Below are 20,363 nucleotides of genomic sequence, written 5' to 3' on the forward strand. Positions count from 1 at the left end.
AGACTATACAAAACAATACAGACATAAAAAAACACTATACTATACAAGACAAGATAATACAGACTGTACAAGAAAATACAGACAATGTGATACAATAAAGACAGTATGAGTATTAAATATGAATACAGAATATATAACTGACCAGTTATGTACATAAAGTGTGAGAAGTGTATGGTAGTGAAAATAACAATATTGTGCAATATTAAGGTTATTATTAATATTTATATATTAAGCAGCAGTAGTGTGTGTAACGTATACGGATGATGTGATGACTGACAGTTCTGATAATGCAGTACTTATAGATATGAAGCAGGGAATCTGCAAATTTCAGGAGTTTAACAGCTGGGTCACTTGACGTGCAGTCATTGGTATAGAAAGAAAATATCAGTGGGGAGAGAACACATCCCTGAGGGGCGCCAGTGCTGATTGTCCGAATACTGGCGGTAACACCTCCCAGTCTCACCTGTTTCCTGCCTGAACAGTTAAATGTTCCCACATTACACAATAACAATGTGCAATAATTTTACATTTAATTGTTAAAACCTGCATCCTAGTACATCCTGCATCATACTATTCCATTCAGTCCTCTATAGCACAACTAACTGTACATACAATTTACTTATTTATTTTTCTATTTATCTGGTACTGGTACCGATACTGGTACTGATACTGGGTACTGGTACTGATACTGGTGATGGTACTGATACAGATACTGGGACAGGTACTGCTACAGGTACTGATACAGATACTGGGACAGGTACTGGTAATGGTACTGATACTGGGTACTGGTACTGGTACTGATTCTAATTCTAATCCTGCTTCGGATTGTAGCGCGTTAGGGGCGTTACTAACTGACGTTATGCGCTCGCACCTTATTGGCCATCCGCTCTGACGGACATGTGAGCCATCCAATGAAACGCGTTCTAATTCGGATGCCCTGTGTTCCGTGCAGTAATATAACACCCTCTACAGGTCGGCGAACAAGGAAGAGGCTTTTTTTTAACAGAGGATCTTAAACCCGACGGATTTTCTTTTACCCTCCACGAAAACAATAACGCTTTTAAGGTACGTTTACGTTGTTTTTCCTGTGCTTTATAAACCGTGATTTTTATATATATAACGTGTTAATTGTTGTGGTTTTCTGTGTTTATTTTGCGCGCGGTTACATAACTGCAGTGAGGTGCATTGTGGCTAACGGCTAATCTCCTGAGCGCGGATTAAAGCTCTGTTTATGTGTTTAACTCTTAAAACGACATCTTTATCGTCGATGGAGGATTTCTGTGACCTGTTTACTAGTTTGTGCTCCAGCTCAGTGCACGCTATAGCGAGCTGATGAACGGTTTTCTTTTGACTTTATCACGCTTATGCTAAGCTAATGAAAACGGTGGCCATTTTGGTGCCTAGCTAGGTAGCTAACTAGCGTGCGCGCGCGGTCGTTTTTGTTATATAATGTAATGTGTCGTTTTAACGCGCTTTTTCACTCTCAGATCGCGAACAGACACGATGTCGGACGCAGAGCAGCAGTTCATGGAGACGGCGGAGAACGGATACGAAGGCGAGGAGAACGGAGCAGAAGGCTATGAGGATGTTAGCGCGGCGCTGCAGGCCGGAGACGGTGAGGGAGACGCGGAGGGAGAGAACAATGGGGCCGGAGATGGAGCTCAGGACGGAGACGGATGTCGGATAGAAGCCAGTAAAAGTGAAGAAGATGCCGGGTATGTAACGCTACAGCAGGAGCACATAAGTGGTTCACAGTTGAAGTGTTTTTTTCCGTCGTCGTTCTTTTTATTTTTTATTTTTATTTTGTTTTATTTCTCCGTCTTTTGTTGGCGCCATGTGTGCGGCTCTCACAGGGGGAGGGGCGAGCGATTAGCAACACGGAGTCGGTTCTTCTCTCAAAGCCGTCTGGACCGAAGAGTCGATTCACGTTTGGTTTGCGTCCGCGCACCAAAAGAGGGGATTTGGGTTTTCATCATAAACGGGCTTTTTTTTTTTTTTTTAATGTTTTTAAACGATGCAGACTACAGTATGTCGTGTGTGTGTGTGTGAGAGCCGAAACGTTCCCGAATCTCGAATCAGATCCGTTCTGTAGAGATTCAGTGAACACGTGGAGTTCTGTGCTTTAAAGCTCACAGCAGATACACAGTGGTTTTATACAGCGCTTGTTATAAAGCACTTTGTAGCTGACTATACACAGGAGAGTGTGTTTGTGTGTGCGCACATGTATGACTTGTGCAGAAATGAGCCTGAAATCCAGATCAATCCTGAATCGTATATAAACAAAAAAATCAGTGTTCTGTGTCCCATGTTATAAGACAAATTTTATTAAAAGTATTTCTTCTACTACTCTGGCACTTGTCACAGCGCACTCGTATTACTACTTTTTGGTCCATTTCGTTCCACCCTAGCCTTGTTTGCCATCATTCATCGATTTGTCCTACATACCACTACATGACACGATGCAAAAAAAAAAAAAAACACCACCTCTACCTTAAATTAATGCATCTTTCAGGCTAATATATCCTCGTCCCCCTTATTGTTTTTATCTTTATGTTAAAGTACCGATACTTTATTCCTCTAGGAAAATGTTTGTTGGGGGACTCAGCTGGGATACTAGTAAAAAGGATCTCAAAGATTACTTCTCTAAATTTGGTGAGGTGACAGACTGCACCATTAAAATGGACCCAAACACTGGACGATCAAGAGGATTTGGGTTCATTCTGTTCAAAGAATCGGCAAGTGTAGAAAAAGTAAGTTTTTATTTTTCCCCGAGCGACCGTCAAACCACTCCAAGTCTTAACCGATTTCTCCGCCTAAAATCCGATGGCTGAATCTCTCGTTTCTTATCTTTGTGCCAGGTGCAAGCACAGAAGGAACACAGGCTCGACGGACGGCAGATCGACCCCAAGAAAGCCATGGCGATGAAGAAGGAGCCGGTCAAGAAAATCTTTGTTGGTGGACTGAACCCGGAAACGACCGAAGAAAGGATCCGCGAGTACTTTGGTGACTTCGGGGAGGTAGTATCAGCATTTTATGCATCCGTACACTAATGTAAAAAAGTGAAATCCTATTTTTTTATTTTTTTAAATTCTGAAACGGTTTACATTTTGTTGCAGATTGAGACCATCGAGCTTCCGATGGATCCAAAGACAAACAAAAGGAGAGGATTTGTCTTCATAACCTTTAAGGACGAAGAACCAGTCAAGAAGATTATGGAGAAGAAATTTCACAACGTCAGCGGCACCTTGGACGCAAACGGAAAAGAGAGCCTGGTGAGTTTGTGGTTTAGCACCAAAACGGTGATCTGATAATAAATTATGACTTGGATTGGTTGACTAAATATTTTCTCTCCTGTCAGTGTGAGATCAAGATCGCCCAACCGAAGGAAGTGTATCAGCAGCAGCAGTACGGCGGGCGCTTCGGTGGCGGCGGCAGGGGCAGGGGACGTGGCGGTAAGTGATTGCTGTGAATGTTTTTCCCCACATTTATCCCTCATTCACAACGCCAAGCAGCTGGTAATTTTCTACCTGATGTTTAATATGCTGTCAAGTGTAAAAAAAAAAAAACGGAGGAAAAACTCGTTTCCAGCTTTTATCATGGCATGTTCACAACCTCACAAAGGTATAGAAGTGACTCACTAGTGTGAACAGAGTGAGAACTTTGTCCAGAAATGATGTCAAACACCTGAATTTCCATGCTTTTGCAGGCCAGGGTCAAAACTGGAGCCAAGGTAACAATAACTACTGGAATCAGGGCTACGGGAACCAGGGCTATGGTTATGGTGGGGGGCAGCAGGGCTACGGCGCATATGGAGGCTACGGAAACTATGATTACTCGACAGGCTACTACGGTTATGGCGGTGGTGGCGGCGGCTATGACTACAGTAAGAGCGCTCTGTCTCGGTTTCATTTATTTAGTGACTTCATTAAGATGAGATGTCATTGAGTTGCGTATCCCCCCATCCTTACCCCCTCCCTTTTACTTTCAGACCAGGGCAACGCAAACTACGGAAAAGCTCCAAGACGTGGTGGCCACCAGAGTACCTACAAACCATACTAATGTGCAGGTATGGACCGCTGATGTGACCATTTTAATTTATTTTCTGTTTCGTCATATCAGAGTCTGATACCTGTGTGTATGGGTCAGGGTTAGACAGGATATGTATGATCGCAGTAGTAAGTGGTTACTTCTATAAATCTGGAATTATTGTCATCATCGATTTTGATTCTATTTCTATATCTTTTATCTTTTAGGTGGTATCTTTTACTGGATGTAGGCAGAATCTGGGCTTCTGCTCCATTTTTGTACAGACCACAAGTAAGGAACCGGGGAAAAGCAAATGTCACTTTTCACGTTTTCATTTTATACCTTTTTTTTTTTTTGTCGTCCATTTTACATTTCCAGAGATGGAAGTGTTATTTTTACTGTACTTTTTGGTACCTTTTTCAATCTAATGTATTGTATGGTTGTATTTTACGTCTCGGCTGCATTTACCACACGCCCTAGTTCTGAAGCTCTGGAAAAAGAATCATTTTCATAATAAATAAATTTGATTTTTGTTTAATTTTGTTAGCATTCCTATAGTGCTCTGTGTTGCAAAGATGCATGGCTCACAGTCTGCAGTGATCCGAAAGGGATTATAAGGTTTTTGGTATTTTTATTTACAGCTATTAAATCTTTTTGCTGACACTTTTTTTTTTTTTTTTTAATTAGCTTTTTGTTGGTTTATTTAAAAAAAAAAAAGTGGCTTTTGTAGTGGTAAAATTATACCTCAGCACACACCTTTATCTGTAAGATTCACTGGAAACTCATTCCTACAGTGTCTTGGAAATAAACTTGGTTTTTAAGACGTCTGTGGCATGTTTGATACTGAAAACAGTAAGGTAAGGTTAAATGTATTAAAACTTTTTTATAACCATTAATGAATAACATTGCAAGCTTTTCTGTTGGTTATGGAGTCTCCAGTGTCAGCTTAGTCACTTAGTATAGTAATAGGAGACAAAACAAAAGCAAGGAGGGTCAGGGAATTGTTTTCAGACATAGAATGAAACAAAAGAATGGACAGAGCGCCCCCATGTGGTGGTAAAGGCCGTTGAGTCATTTAGCATTCATGCAGTAAATTATTATAATTTTTTTTTGTACAAAAATTCAGATTTAGACATTAACCTTTTGAGACCATCCCTGTTCTTAATAAATATCTTCATAGCAAACAACGTAGAGAGTCTTTAGCGTCGATTCCTCTTCACTTTATGCAGTATTTTTCTTTGTACGTTTTGGTTTTACCTTTGGGGAAATTTGGGTCTGATACAATTTGTGCCTTCGGTTTCGAAAGAAAATTAGCTGGTAAAGTTCAATGAGTGTCGTGGAGACGTTTCCACGGTTCGTCTATAACCGTCGGGTTTCCCGCTGACCTGAAACCGTCCAGAAATCTTAGGTGGGGTTGATCATATTATTTACATCATCCAGAAACTTTACCAAAAAAAAACAATGAAAAGACTAAGAATTTATGATGGCATGAAGGATATAATTAACACTTTACAGCGATGTACAGGCATTAAAACAGGGTTCTGTTAAAATACGTGACATATGTGATGTTCCTGTGGGCAAAAAATGACAGTACGAATGCTGAAGAGCTAAGAATGATTTAATCATTACATATTATCTTTTACATGATTTTTCACTCGTGTGCGTGTCGAAGAAACGAAACAGAAAAATCTGCTCGACTCGATCGATACACGTTTATATCATCGTTTAATGAAAGCTGTCTGATGTGGAGCAAAGGAACGAAAAGTATATCAGAGTGAAAATGTTTAAACTGCGAATTCTGTCGATTACAGGTTCAGTCTGTCATGTTTGTCATATTACATTCGTTCAAATATCATTAAAATATAAGGGAGAGCTTTGAAATATGCGCGTAGGTGTGTTTATCATCATCGTGTATAACCCCCTCTTTCTCTCTTCTAATTAAATCTAATCACTTCCCTTAAAAAAAAAATAAAATACAAAAGTACCATATGTACAATAATCATTTAAAAGGATGCACAGCCATCCACAGTCTTTTCTTTGTATACTGCTGAAGACAAAATACCTGAATAATAGTTGTAAACACATGAAAAACACCCTTGTTTCTATGTTACTTTAAGATAAACCCTTCAAATGGAACCAAAAGTTTAATCCAGTGAGATCTGGTCGATGGGGAAATGTAGCAGCGTCCCAGCAGAAATGTGTTCTCCATAGGAGGCACATCACAGTCTCAAATGTCCATCTCGAACTGGCTGTCGTCAACTACAGGAAGAAAGAGACAGAAGTTTACATACGCAGACACGAACAGAGGGCACTTCGTGACATTTTCTTACATATAGTGGAGTCTATAGTCTTGTATTCTTCACTGGTAAGACTAACTATTAGGGCACGTCGTAATTGCTCACATGTACGAGGACACTAGAGGGCATGTGGTCATGTTTACCCCATTTAGTGGCAACCTAGAGGGTACGTTTGTGGTGTTTTTACCACAATAGATACATCAGGGTGCCACAGTCTGTTATGCTATGCTACGCTACGTTAGACTAGGTATGGTATAGTATGTTATGTTATGCTATTTTATAAGATACTAACTAAATGGGGTAAACAAAGGAGGACACTAGAGGGCATGTGGTCATGTTTTACCCCATTTAGTGGCACCCTAGAGGGCACGTTTGTGGTGTTTTTACCACTATAGTAACATCAGGGTGCCACAGTCTGTTATGCTATGCTAGGTTACGTTATGCTATGCCTTGCTATGCTAGGTTATGTTATGTTACGCTATCTTAAGATACTAACTAAATGGGGTAAAAATAGGAGGACACTAGAGGGCATCTCTTCATGTCTACCCAATTTAGTGGCACCCTAGAGGGCACGTTTGTGGTGTTTTTACCACCATAGTAACATCAGGGGGATTCAGTCTTCTTCAGTTAATCTATTATTTTCCTTTCAGAAAGGTTGTGGATTAAATTACTAATGTGGTAATTGTTTTATTTTTAGAGAAAATAATTCCATCTAAAATGTTAAACAAACAAAAAAACACTGTAGGTGTCTTGAGATCGGTCAAGAGTTGGAAAAGAGAGTAGGAAGAAATACGAAGCAAGGAGGTTGTTTTACAGCTGTTTAGTCTTTACAGCTGCTATAAAGCAAGTGATAGAACTTGCCGCAAGGACATTTCACAACATTAAACGGTTTAAAAGCATGACGTGTTCATTAATAAATTACTGCAATCGTTGGTGTAAAACTGGGGACATAGAACAAATCCACTTTAAGACATGCTGGTGTAGGAAAATGATGAACATCTGGATCATATCTGAAAGACTTCCAGTCTCGATGCATCACGTCACCTTGTCGTTTATTTTTCCCTCCATAACAGCCCATTAACAGGTCTTAACAATCCAAAGAGCCTTTACTTTAGACTGAATAAAGCTTCATTTGTGCTATTTCTCTGACAATTTAACAATAAAGTGGATTTGCTTTACCTGCAGCGTCCTTGTCCTCCTCAAGCTCTTCTTTCAGTTCCTCTAATTTACCCAGAGGATGATTCAAAGGAACGGTCACCCCGGGAATCTGGGGCAGGCAGCCAGGCGGAGTCCGAGCGATCGGCGAGTTCCTGCACTCGAGCAGGAACTTTCTGTCGTAAATGATACGAGTGCCTGCAGAGAGAAAAGATTCAAGATTCATGAATATTCACAATCAGGTCGCACCTAGAGGGAAGAAAACGATTCACCGGAACAGCTGAGTGCTAAAGGGTAAAAGAATAACGACAAAAGATTTAAATGACGTGAAAACAAAAAGCGTGTTGGGTTTCAACGCTCTTCCTTCAAACTAAAAAAACCTTTTTATTTATTTATTTTTTATCTATATAATCTGTTGTGATAATGAAGGGATTTTAAAAGATTAAAAGTAAATGAAAATAAACTTAAATCAAAAACAACCCAGATCACAGGACATGTTATGACTCATGAAACGTTATTGACTCACAGGACATGTTATGACTCACGGCACATGTTATGACTCACAGGACATATGACTCACACGGCACATGTTATGACTCATGGCGCATGTTATGACTCTCAGACATGTTATGACTCACAGAACATGTTATGGGTCTGAAACTTTTTTTTTTTATTTTTTTTACGGCTTTTAGCCTCAGGGTAAAATTTATGCAAATATACAAATATATATCAAAACAAAGAAGTTTTCACTTTTTAAACGGCACAAATTATTTTATCGAGTTGACCGATTTATTTAAATGAACACTTTTCCTGTTTAACATAGCTCTGTCATGTTGAGTAAAACATCTCAGTGTGAGAAAAGCCTTTAAAAGCCTTTAAACTGCCTCACAGTGGGCCTTCTGTCTCCCCTGCTAAGAGACGCGCTCGTAGGAATCCGAATGAGAGGAACCAGGCAATTACAGCCTTGGCATCTGTGTTGGAGTTCTAGGAAATCTGAGCACATGTTTAAGTTGGAGGGAGCCATTTTGAGGCAGGCCACATGGAAGTTACGCAAGATCTCAATGTGTACAAACGAGGCACGCGGCAGGCCGAGAACTCCCCGATTTCTTCTTCGTAGTAAAGTTAGAAGGCGGAGCAGAGACTTTATAGATAAATAACACCCAGCATGCTGTAAAGAGAGCGAGTGGATCTGCTGTTGGTTGAAGTTTGACCGGTACGAGGGGTGGTGCTAGTCGCAGAGCTGCACCGTATCCATGCTCCAAGAGGCAGAAAAACATGTTATGCAACCTTGTCTATTTTGTGCACCGTGTTCTTAACAAAAAAAAAAAAGGGGTGAAAGAGCAGGGAGGGGGGAATGGAGACTCACACATTGCTATAAACAATCTGCACTGGTACTCTTCTTCATTTGGAGTCAATTCGTTTCGATTGCATTTATATAACGCTTAACATCATCTCAAAGCGCATATATATATTATATATATATATATATTTATATTTATCCTAAATGAGCGATCCAGAGTTGACGATGGCAAGGAAAATCTCCATGAGACGACACAAGGAAGAAACTCAAAAGGGAACAAGAAGGACCCTCAAAAGGAAACACGTCCTTTTCCTCTTCTGGGTGACAACGGAAAGTGCGAGTATGAGCTTGACGATGAAACTAGCTACGCAACTCTGCATCTATTTATTTATATCAGTTCAGTGTTTCACAACTGCTCAATAGATCTTGTTTATCTGGCCATTCTATTTACCCGGGATTTAAAATATGCTATTTCTAATACATTATGTGCACCTCAGGTTGCTTGTAAATAACCGAAAACTGCTATAAACACATGCTAAAAAATGAAAGCATGCAAGTATTCGTCTGTGTAATTTTTTGCATCCACATCAGATATTTGTTCTACCACTGTAACAGCTCCATTACTGAGGAAAAAAAAACAAAGGCAGGCTGTGGCTGATTTCTTTCCAGCTCAATCTGTAGACTCATGGAGCTGAAAGTGTCGTGATGACATTAAAAACAGATTCTATTTCCCTTTTAGCGTATATGGAGAAGAAGCTACTGAACAAGTCCAGAGCCTGAACAAACTTTGTCCAAACAAAGTACCAATGTAATGGACATAGAACAGAACTAAAGGTTTATTTATTTTGTGGTTTGTTGGTTTAGTATTTGGCGGAAACACAGTAGAGCGTTTGTAGTTTTCTATCTGCTTTAAGGATGTATGTACGCATCAAACTTTGTGCCACATCGTTCTTATTAGTACACCATCATAAAGTGCAATACTCAACAGCTATAGATTTTTTTTTATCCTCACATTTCACAAAACTCACTTTTGTCTCTGCATGGAATGATTTGACACAAATAATAATTTCAATTAAAATCTAAACTTTTCAGCGAGTAAAACCTTGCCGTGCGCGGTCCACTGTAACGTCTCCAAGCACAGACATTTTTGGCTGGGACAGAAAGTTCTAGGTTATTCCTGAAATGCAACAGCTGTGGAAGTAGGGAAGGGTTGCTTTCCAAGAAAAATCCCTCCTACTTGGCACAGGCTGCTGGTATGGCCATTTAACAACAAAGACCTTCTTCTAAAAAGAGGAACAATGAGAGCTCGTCCAGCGTGTTTTGTTTTTGTGACAGCTCAGGAGTGCGGTATCTCTAGAACAAACAAGCTACGAATAGATAACATATTTTGTTATGTAATGAACCAGCTGTTCGGTCTGATAAGGAACCAACCCTCGTCTGATTAGTTAATCTAGGATGTATAACTCTTCTAGGACTATGATTGAATGTCACGTTTAATGTTTTTTTCTTGCAAACATAGCAGAGCTGCTGTGGCCGATGGCCACCATTTGTTGTTGTGGTTAGTGTAGACCTGAGCTGGATCACTGGTATGACTACTGAAGACCACAAACAGAAATAAACTATCTTGCCAGCGTGTTATGAAGATGATTCAGATGATCTTCAGACGTCTAGATAGATTTTAGATTTTGAGTATTTTATAAAGTGATTTTAAACTTGTTGGTAAGTTTAAACAAACAATGATGGTCAGTGGAGACTGTATGTGTATAGATTATGTACACCATGCACATTGCAATCCTGCTCAGAGAAAAAAAAAACTCTCAACATTCTGTGTCCCTTTTGGGGAAGAAGCATGTGCTTACCTCCTGGAGTGGTGGAGAACAAGGTTCCTCCAGGCGTCTGGCTGTAACAGTCTGGGAGCTGAGACCAGTCCTTTAACTGGATCACACGGGTTGGAATGGGACAGCTTCTGGTCTTCTGGGTGTTAGCTGACATTCTAGGGTTAGAAGTTTAAAAGCTCAGTTGAAGAAGCAAATAAAAAGAAAAGCAAACTTCCTCACTTAACTTTTTTTTCTTGTTTGTTTTTTTCTCTTTCACAGCTGAACTAACTAACAAACCAACTGACTCATCTGTCTAAAAGTACATTGTGGAAGAAGCACACAGGTTACAAGAGCAGATGTATTTGTCCACAAGCAGGAACTACAGTAGTGAGTGCAGGGAGGGTGTTTGTGTGTATGTGTGTGTGAGGATATTTAACACCAACAGTCAGGACTGCTGAACAGGGTTGCCAAATTGGGAGGATTTCCTCACTTAATGAAATGACATTAACTTCTTTTAAACTTCTTTATGGATGCATTATTAGTATATTTACACTTAGGTTTAAACTTAAATTGAAACTGAAAAAGTTATATTTAAACTTTTTCTGTTTAATTCGTTTCGTGTACGTTCATCCTTATCTGAAGAAAGTGATGCAGCAGCTTTACTACTTTAGTCTCATCTGTTTTGCTTTGATCAATCTGTTCAGATTACAAAGCGTCAACCACCTGATGATCAGGTAAATTAATCTAACAATAATAATGTGCAATAACCTTACATTTAATTGTTACCACCTCCATTCTAGTACATCCTGCATCTCATTCCATTCCATTCCATTCCATTCCATTCTACCATCTACAGCACATCTGTACATAGAATTTATTTATTTATATATTTATATATATATATTTTACATATGTCTTTGTGTGTTTTTTTTTTTTTTTTTTTACATATGTGTTTTCTATTATTTATTTATTTATTTATTTTTTTTTAACACATGTGTATTTATTTAGTAATCTCACCTTGTCTCTATGCTCTGGAAACAAGTTCCGTGTATCCCAAACATACTGCAATAAAGCCCTTTAGGATTCTGATTCTGATTCTGATTCTGATATATTAGGGTGAAAACACGCGATGCAATCTGGCAATCCTGAATACGTGACCGGGATCATGTGACGTGAGGACTTGGGCAAAAGTAAAAACAGAATTTACCACGTGCTCTAAAATAGGACGCTGAGCACGTGCTTAAAATCCTGTCCGCCATTGCTGCTGTTTCAAATGGCATATAAATTAAACTCAGTTACGTTTACGTGCTTAAATCACTGTCAACAACGTGCATGCTATTATTATTATTATTATTATTATTAATTTATGCGATTTAGCAGATGTCTTATATGTCTTTTGTCTTGCACTGTTTGCACAGATGCACTTTATGTGTCTAGGACTAACTTACTAAGTCCTTAGCTGTGTCTTTGTTCTATGTAGCTCCATGATCCTGGTCCTCTCATCTCACTGTGTACTGTGTCACATATATATGGTTAAAATGACAGTCAAAACAGTAAACATGACTATTTTACTATGGGTATGTAAATTAAACAGCCTGGTGTGTGTGTGTGTGTGTGTGTGTGTATATATATATATATATATATATATATATATATATATATATATATATATATATATATATATATATATATATAAATATATAATGTGTGTGTATCACATATAATGTGTCACAATGGATATATATATAATCAGAATAGTATATATAAATATATATATACTATTCTGATTATATATATATCCATTGTGATTAATTCTTATACCAGGCTTTTTAATTATAATTAAATAGTATATATTCTATACTGATTTTAAAATTCGAGAGAGAGATATTTTAGATCACATTAACTTTTTTTTAGGACAAAACACTAAGAACAGACAGATGGGAGATGTATATCTAGTTTACAGCGACAGGCTCTAAAAACGAATCGACTCTCTGAATCTTTGCACTCAATTAAATGGCACTCAATCAAAAACAAAGTCGGAATCGAATATCCGGAGCCGATTCTTTACGCTGATGTTGAGTATTTAATTCATTTAATACGTCATCGAGAACAGTATCGCATTTCTAATCGATTTAATCAATTGCACAAAGTAGATTGTCGACTTTGAAGTTTCTGGAACCGGTTCCACCCGATGATCTCGATTCAGCTCGTATCCGCCATCGTGAAACGTATTACGTTGAATCGATTCCCAGCACGCGGAGTCGGCTCCGTAATTTCGGTTAATCATGATCGCGCATGCGCACAATTTGTTCACGCACGCGCGTTGCTAATCCTGCTAGAAATTCACAATATTTTACACCAACTGGCCGCCGGTGGACAGGAAATCGGCTAAAGGTAGTTTTATCATCTGGACCAAATAAAAGGGGTCTGAAGATATTTGTTACGTGTTTACAAACGGTTAAATACTAAATACTTTGGCTTAATGTAGTATGTTAGGTTTAAAAAAAGGGTTCTGGTTCTAGTTAGCTTCACATGCTAACGTTAGCAACTAGCTAACAGTGTTTTACCTGAAGACGCTTTGTTATTATCGTTGTGTAATTAGGACATAAAGTCTTCATGAATTTACACTAATGATGTAAGACTTGATCATCATTAATAATAATAATAATAAACCCTGATTCTGTTTATATTCACTAAACCTTGTATTAATTGTGACCTGATTGGTTAAGAAACAGGAAATAAAACAATGGCTTAAGCCTGTGGCCTCAGCAGGAGTGTGTTAACTCTCTGAGATCCTTCTCTGTTCATCAGTTTTCTTTACACACACTATGGGTCACTTATGATTGTGAAGACGTGGCCAAAGGGCAGGAATAATTCAGTGCCTAATTGTGAAGAACCTAATCCTGAAAAAAGACTAGCTGAGTAAGACTGTATTCTGTTTATTCTAGACTTAACACATCTGTATTATTTCCCCTACTTAAGCATGGCAGATGGAGAGGGTTTTGTGGTGCGAGTGAGAGGATTGCCTTGGTCCTGTTCAGCGGATGAAGTCCAGAGATTCTTCTCAGGTAAAAAGAATCTCGAAAACCTCACGTTGCCAACGATTAGTGTTTCACGTTCGGCCGGATTTAAACGTCCTGCCTCACTTTTTTTATTGCAGAATGTAAGATCGCAAACAACGGCACTAGCATACACTTCACCTACACGAGGGAAGGGCGGCCGAGCGGAGAAGCGTTCGTGGAGTTCGAAAGTGAGGAAGATCTGAAGATTGCTGTAAAGAAGGACAGAGAAACCATGGGACACCGTTATGTAGAAGGTGAGGTTTTGGTGGAATGAAAGGTAAAATCGTTTGCAAGTGATCTGAGCAGGGACTGAGTGATTGGTTTATTGTTTCAGTCTTCAAATCCAATAACGTGGAGATGGACTGGGTCTTAAAGCACACCGGTCCTAACTGTCCAGACACGGCAGGGGACGGACTGGTCAGGCTTCGAGGTCTGCCCTTTGGCTGCAGCAAAGAGGAGATTGTGCAGTTTTTTGCAGGTATGTCAACCAGCACTTAGGGTTTTTTTTATCCCATACCTCATCAATCACAATCTCTCAGTGTATAAGTCAATGTTTCAGAATGCTTCTATGCTATGATTTTTGTGACCTTACGCTAGCTGTAATATATAGAAAGCCATAAAACAAAGTTATTTTTATATTATTATCTCGTAAGTGAACGGTTGCTTGTATACCTCATATTAAATTCTTTGCATGTTAAGGAGTCATAGGGTGTTTTTCCACTGCACACTCATAAACAAGACCTGGCTCCCAAAAAAAAAGGTACCAACAGAACAGGTTACTCTGCATCATCATTGTTCAGTTTCAGGCAAAGTCTCTGTTCCGATTTAACCCTGATAAAAGACACGCACAACAATCAAGTGTAAAATTTTATTTTTGCTTTCAGTCAAAATATACGATGGAACGAAAATAACGCAGGGTCTCATTTAGCAAGTTGGATACAAACAGATTTATATGCAAGTAACTTGTTATTCTGAAAAATCCTGTAAATTCGACAGTATGCTGGTGTTTTCACTACTCCTGGTCCTGAGCATATCTAAACTTTTGCATAAGACTATCTAATGTAAATCTTGACTCAATTGATTACAAATCATATCATTTTTAGTACTGAAGTTGTGTTTCTGGAATATACTGTGGAGTGTAAATTGATTATTTTTTTATTTTAACATTGTTTGGCAGACTCCCTGCTCCAGATCTGCTTGCTCTTTCTCCAAGTAACGTAAGTTCCTGCTGGTATCAGACTTTAGCAGGAACTTTTTACTTGCTACTAGATGGAAAAAATTAAACAAATATTTAAATCTCTTATAAAAAAAAAATACATATATAAGCTTCCTGTAATTGTGCAGTGGAAAACAACCTACAGATATCTTCTGGGTACCTGATGATACTTTCTCATGCCATAATACTATAATTTATATAACGTTATCAGACATAGTACATTTGCACCCCATCTATTATTTCCATGTAACCTCATTTCTTATGTAGAAAAGTTCCCTTAGAAAACTATAAATCTTTGTCAATGGGCTTGTGATTTAATATGTCCCCCACTGGGGTTATCTGTCCTTGGGTTGAAGGGTTGGAAATCGTGCCAAATGGGATAACATTGCCGGTGGACTTCCAGGGGAGGAGTACGGGGGAGGCCTTCGTGCAGTTTGCTTCACAGGATATAGCTGAAAAGGCTCTAAAGAAACACAAGGAAAGAATAGGGCACAGGTGGGGATGGTTGGTTGGTTGGCTGGCTAAGTTGCTTTTCTTATGGTGTACACCTCTCAACAATTATATGCACTGCAAAAATGGCAAGACCTTCTCTCAAACATTAACAACCACACAGCTTTTTTAAGATGAGGCCCAGTTCTAACGAAGGCACACTGTTTGTGCTCATGTTTTTTAGCATCAGTGCTGAGTGAGTCATCGAATCAACTCGTGAATCATTAGTTACTCATTTTATATCCGTTTATCCCAATTTTAGCTAGAAAAAGATTCACGTTTTCTAACCTTTTAGGAAGACAAGAACACAAACAACTGGACCGAGAGCCAAGTGAATCGAATGCTGTGAAAAAATGATTCATCGATAAAAGTCACAAAAAGAGCCAAAGGACAGAGTTGCACTGCTACAGAAATTGTGTGTTTAACAAGTAAAGAACGTGTTTTTACAAATGTTTAACAGATTTTTTTTTTGAGATTCCCAAATGTCTGTAATCTACCTATTGTAAGACAGAAAGCACCACAAACCTTAAGCAAGCCGTTACACACAAGCACAGTGTATGTTACTCTATATTTCTGAAGGATTCTGATGACTAGGATATTCACTCAGCACTAAGATTGATGCTGTAGGGATTTCTCACCAAAAAAAACCAAGCACTACATGAGGACCCGGTAACACAGGTAATACCGAATCAGACATGACGGACTGAAGTCTACCTTTCTACCATGTTCTCTGTACTCTGACAGTGTAACCTTTTGCATAATTAAGTAAAAATAAAATATATATTAGCAATGATAGTATTAGAAATAAAAAAAAAAGTGGCCATAAGAAAAGCTGAATGAGGGTTTGACTGAGAAGTTTCCATTTAATTTTCACAATCACTAAGCGGAGTCATTGCCAGTTATTCAGTGCTGCAGTTCTTAGGGTTTATTATTTCCTGTGCACGCAGCAATGCTCTGTATTCACAGGACTGTGTACTGCGGGTCCAATGGTGTGCTTTGGCTCTCATAGGTATATAGAGATTTTCAAGAGCAGCCGCGCAGAGGTGCGTACGCACTACGAGCCGCAGAGGAAGTTGATGGGAATGCAGAGGCCGGGACCCTACGACCGCCCGGGCGGCCGCGGCTACAACAGCATGAGCCGCGGGGTCTCGTTTGAGCGCGTTCGCCGTGGAGGATACGGAGGAGGTGCGTACAGCCTGGACACAAAGCATTTAAAACCGATTGTTATTAAAGCGTAATTTTGCTATCTTTCAAAGAAAAACTAAACTTCTATAATTATTCCTCTGGACTAGTGTAAGGTTTCAGAAAAACACAGACTCCACGGTTCATGCCGTTTCTGTTCAGCACGTTCGTACTCTTATCTCTCGCCTCAGATAGCCGTTACGGAGACGGCGGCTCCTCTTTTCAGAGCACAACTGGTCACTGTGTGCACATGAGAGGCCTTCCGTACAGAGCCACAGAAACTGACATCTACAACGTGAGTTCCTGTATTACACTTCATCCTGTGTCTTAGATGTTTAACAAACTGAATTAAATGTCTACATATTAATAATTAAAATATGAATATAGCTCTAAGCCACTTTAAGTGCTACGTATCTTTACTCCACATGTAGTTTTTCTCTCCGTTGAACCCGGTGCGTGTGCACATGGAGATCGGACCCGACGGGAGAGTCACGGGCGAAGCCGACGTAGAGTTCGCTACGCACGAAGACGCCGTGGCCGCCATGTCAAAGGACAAAGCCAACATGCGTATGTACAGGAATTTTTATAACAAAAAAAAATTTGCAGTTGCAATTTAATTAAATAATTTGAATGGGTTTAAATACTGCACAGGCACTAAATAAATGGAAAGAAGGAAAGAAAATCATAGTGTAACCGATTTTTTTAACACCGCTGATAAGCCAATTGACATGAATTTGCAATGATTGACGCTTGTAGTGTAGCTAGTTTTGAACTTTCTGAGATAAAACGGCCCCCCTATAAGCTCCGCCCACTTATGCCATCTCACATTAGTAATCAACTTTCTTGTTTTGAAAATGTCGTGATCTCCCTTTCGAATAACAGATACGACCCGAGTCTCTTGTGAGGATTCTAATATTACGGCCACCCACAAAAACAATCCTTGTGTTTTGACTTTCAGAGCATCGTTACGTCGAGCTGTTCCTGAACTCGACAGCAGGGGGCGGCAGCGGTGGATACGGAGGTCAGATGATGGGAGCAATGGGTTAGTCTCTAGCAAGGGTTTTATTTTTTGCCAGTGTTGGTTAAGGTAACGAGTCGTACGGTTGCTTTAACTCACACACCGGCTTTGCACGTACCCGTCCCTCAGGAAACCAGTCGTCCTACGGGCACGGCGGTCAGCAGATGAGCTCCGGATATAGCAGCGGTTACAGCAACCAGAGCAGCATGGGAGGATACGGTGATTACAGTGAGTGTCAGCTCTGCTTCACACACACGCTTACATCATCCTCTATAAACACCAACAAAGCTTCATGCTCTGTTATTTCATGATTTTTCAACACTCACAAGCTGAAAGTGATGGAGAGAATAAATTTGCATGTAGTTGAATATGTAAATATGGACACAATTACGTATTCCTGAAAAATATTCAGAATGAGATGCTATTATTTTACCATAGTTGTTGGCTACATTGGCTATAGTGCAGAACTAATGAAGCGTACTGAATGTTTTTTAACCAGCATGTCAATGAAAAATTAACTGTACACAGGAAAGGCTACATTATGTCTACGGCCCTGATGTGCATAATAAGAACGTCTGTGTCGAGCAAAGCAGACAGACATTAACACCTGGTGACATGTTATGAAGCAATGGATAGTGCAATGATCTGTCAAAGTCAGTCCTCCATTGCTGTTCAGGATGCTTTACACATTCATGATGCCATATTAATGTTAGACACGTTTCTGTTTGCCTCTTTGAGTCCTGTGAACGTGTGTTAATGTGTGTGTGAGAGAGATCTCGCAGGTCCTAAAGTGTGTATTTGTCTCTCCTGTCAGGTAATCAGGGCGGAATGGGGAGTAGTTACTACGGCGGGGGAAGCCGCGGCTCGATGGGGATGAACGGCCTGAACAGCAGCATGGGAGGAGGCTGGGGAATGTAACTACAACCTGCTCCGACCATCACAGAACTCCACCGTTTAACCTTTCTACATGATTTCATTTACTTTCTCAGTGCAACCTCCTTTTTTTTTCTTTTCTTTTACCTTACCAAGTGAAAACTTTTGTCCGGTTCGGATTATTACAGTTTTTGTTTATTATTATCGGATTATTACTTGTTTTTGTATTGAAAGAGAAGTACATTTCTGGATGTCTCTTTCGCAACGGAAACGTTGCCCGTCGGTCGAAATGTATTTAATTGCACAAATACGACCAGGTTTCTCTCCTGAACGTTCGGGGCGGGGAGACGTTCTGGATTCCAGCGAGAAGCAGAAAATGTCGTACTATTGTAAAGAATTCCAGAGGGAGGTGTAAGTGTAACTATAATGTTAAATAGATGCATGCAGTCGTAGTGTTTCGATAGTGATCTCTCTCTCTCTCTCTCTCAACTGTAATTGTTTTGTAGTGTGACGCGACGAACGGATCGAAGTCCGGTTTTCATTTTTTGCAAAGACGAGCTGATATTTTTGCCGCGGATGTGTTTAAAATCTGTATCGTTCTATGAACGTGTGGCTGAACTTGAACTTTTGTCTCTGTTTATAAAATTAGGTCAGTGTTAAAATCACTTAGTCATCTTTCGATTGCACTTTATTTTTCTTTTATTATTTGGATGTTACATGACTGTTAGTTTTGAACAAGCAAAAAAAAAAAAGGTTATGCATTGTTTTAAACGAGTGGCATTTGTCCTGTTAGTGCTGTAGTTTTGGCACTGCGTTATTTGTCCAGCTCATTAAAGTCACTGACCTAAATCACACACTTCAACCGACTAGCAATAAAATAACTGATAACGATCAGAAAACTAATGTCTAATCCACCCTGACTGAATCGAGGCTTCGCTTATCGCACAGAAAATGTTTATTTGAGGTTTTATGAAGCCACAAAGGACACTCGATTTTTTTCAGGAATAATGTAATCTTCATTGCTCAACATTTGAAGGCGTTGTTGTTGTTGTGGCTATACAATGCTAATAGAACACTGTTTTAAAAAATAACTAAATATTTATATTGTAGAAAACACAGTGATCAAAATGAGAGAACAGCAGTGAAAGATTACAACTAAAGGTTACAAGAGTCAACAGTTAGCAGTGTAGTGAAGTGTCCAGGCCTTTGCTTTGAATGAGCGGCCACAGGACGTCACCAGTCTCACTGCTCTGGTGTGATTTTTGCTCCAATCTTCTCTCATTCACAGTTCAGTGACTGTAGTGGGGTTTTTCCAGAGGTTTCTATTCAATGTTTTCAGCTTCAAGGACCTACTTTACCTGTTTTGCTGTGTGACACGGGGCATTGTCATATCGCCATGCATGAAAATTACTGGCTGGTTGGGTGATAAAAGCAGGAAAGGAAGCGCCTATTGTTAAAGAAGGGTCTGATCATCATTTACATTCACTCTGTCATGTAGCTCCTGCTGCAGAAAACATCCCCCGAACTACGACACGTCCCTCTCCACCTTCGGGTTCAGTCTTTCCCCAGTTTGATGATGAACATAATGGACCCAAATAAATTAACCTTGCTTTCATTATTAAGGTGAACATTGGACCATTTCTGCTCTGTACACAAAATACTCCTCAGCAAAGGTTAGTTTAACAGTTAGATTATTTCTGCTAATGAGAGGTTTGGTGACTTCAGAGTGGGCTTTCGGTCCAAATTCTTTATGACGAGACGGATCCTTCCTCTGATCAATCCCAGCTGCAGTGTTGAACCCATTGCCTATTGATATTCTCAGCATTATCCTGTCCTCTCTTACGTTTGTCTTGAATGAGTTTGTGACGTTGTAAAGATGCAATATTCTAGAAATCACCGATTTGGAACGATCGACTTCTCTCGCTATG

The 20,363-nt window shown here is 39.5% G+C and overlaps 3 protein-coding genes across 4 annotated transcripts; 2 read left to right on the forward strand and 1 right to left on the reverse strand.

Annotated features, from left to right (window-relative positions):
* Positions 1-925: 925 nt before the first annotated feature.
* On the forward strand, positions 926-4,849 carry hnrnpaba (heterogeneous nuclear ribonucleoprotein A/Ba). Its single transcript, XM_060884924.1, has 9 exons — positions 926-1,065; positions 1,488-1,715; positions 2,582-2,750; positions 2,859-3,017; positions 3,117-3,272; positions 3,359-3,452; positions 3,707-3,883; positions 3,989-4,066; positions 4,254-4,849. The coding sequence occupies exons 2-8, from the start codon at positions 1,504-1,506 to the stop codon at positions 4,057-4,059; spliced, it is 1,038 nt and encodes a 345-aa protein (XP_060740907.1). The 5' UTR covers positions 926-1,065; positions 1,488-1,503; the 3' UTR covers positions 4,060-4,066; positions 4,254-4,849.
* A 777-nt stretch (positions 4,850-5,626) lies between these two features.
* Positions 5,627-11,007, reverse strand: eif4ebp3l (eukaryotic translation initiation factor 4E binding protein 3, like). The gene is made up of 3 exons (XM_060884925.1): positions 10,638-11,007; positions 7,503-7,676; positions 5,627-6,285 (listed from the first exon to the last, which is right to left on the reverse strand). Exons 1-3 carry the CDS (start codon positions 10,768-10,770, stop codon positions 6,254-6,256), a joined length of 339 nt encoding a protein of 112 aa, XP_060740908.1. The 5' UTR covers positions 10,771-11,007; the 3' UTR covers positions 5,627-6,253.
* A 1,834-nt stretch (positions 11,008-12,841) lies between these two features.
* On the forward strand, positions 12,842-19,100 carry hnrnph1 (heterogeneous nuclear ribonucleoprotein H1). Of its 2 annotated transcripts, none has more exons than XM_060884923.1 (11): positions 12,842-12,989; positions 13,578-13,663; positions 13,756-13,911; positions 13,992-14,135; positions 15,230-15,368; positions 16,372-16,547; positions 16,736-16,839; positions 16,976-17,111; positions 17,503-17,565; positions 17,692-17,790; positions 18,377-19,100. In XM_060884923.1, exons 2-11 carry the CDS (start codon positions 13,579-13,581, stop codon positions 18,478-18,480), a joined length of 1,206 nt encoding a protein of 401 aa, XP_060740906.1. In that variant the 5' UTR covers positions 12,842-12,989; position 13,578; the 3' UTR covers positions 18,481-19,100. The 2 variants fall into 2 exon arrangements, with proteins under 2 accessions (XP_060740906.1, XP_060740905.1); XM_060884922.1 differs by having other exon boundaries at positions 12,843-12,989; positions 17,503-17,586.
* Positions 19,101-20,363: the final 1,263 nt, after the last annotated feature.

Source organism: Tachysurus vachellii, chromosome 13, assembly GCF_030014155.1.
Source record: "Tachysurus vachellii isolate PV-2020 chromosome 13, HZAU_Pvac_v1, whole genome shotgun sequence".
Lineage (NCBI taxonomy): Eukaryota > Metazoa > Chordata > Actinopteri > Siluriformes > Bagridae > Tachysurus > Tachysurus vachellii.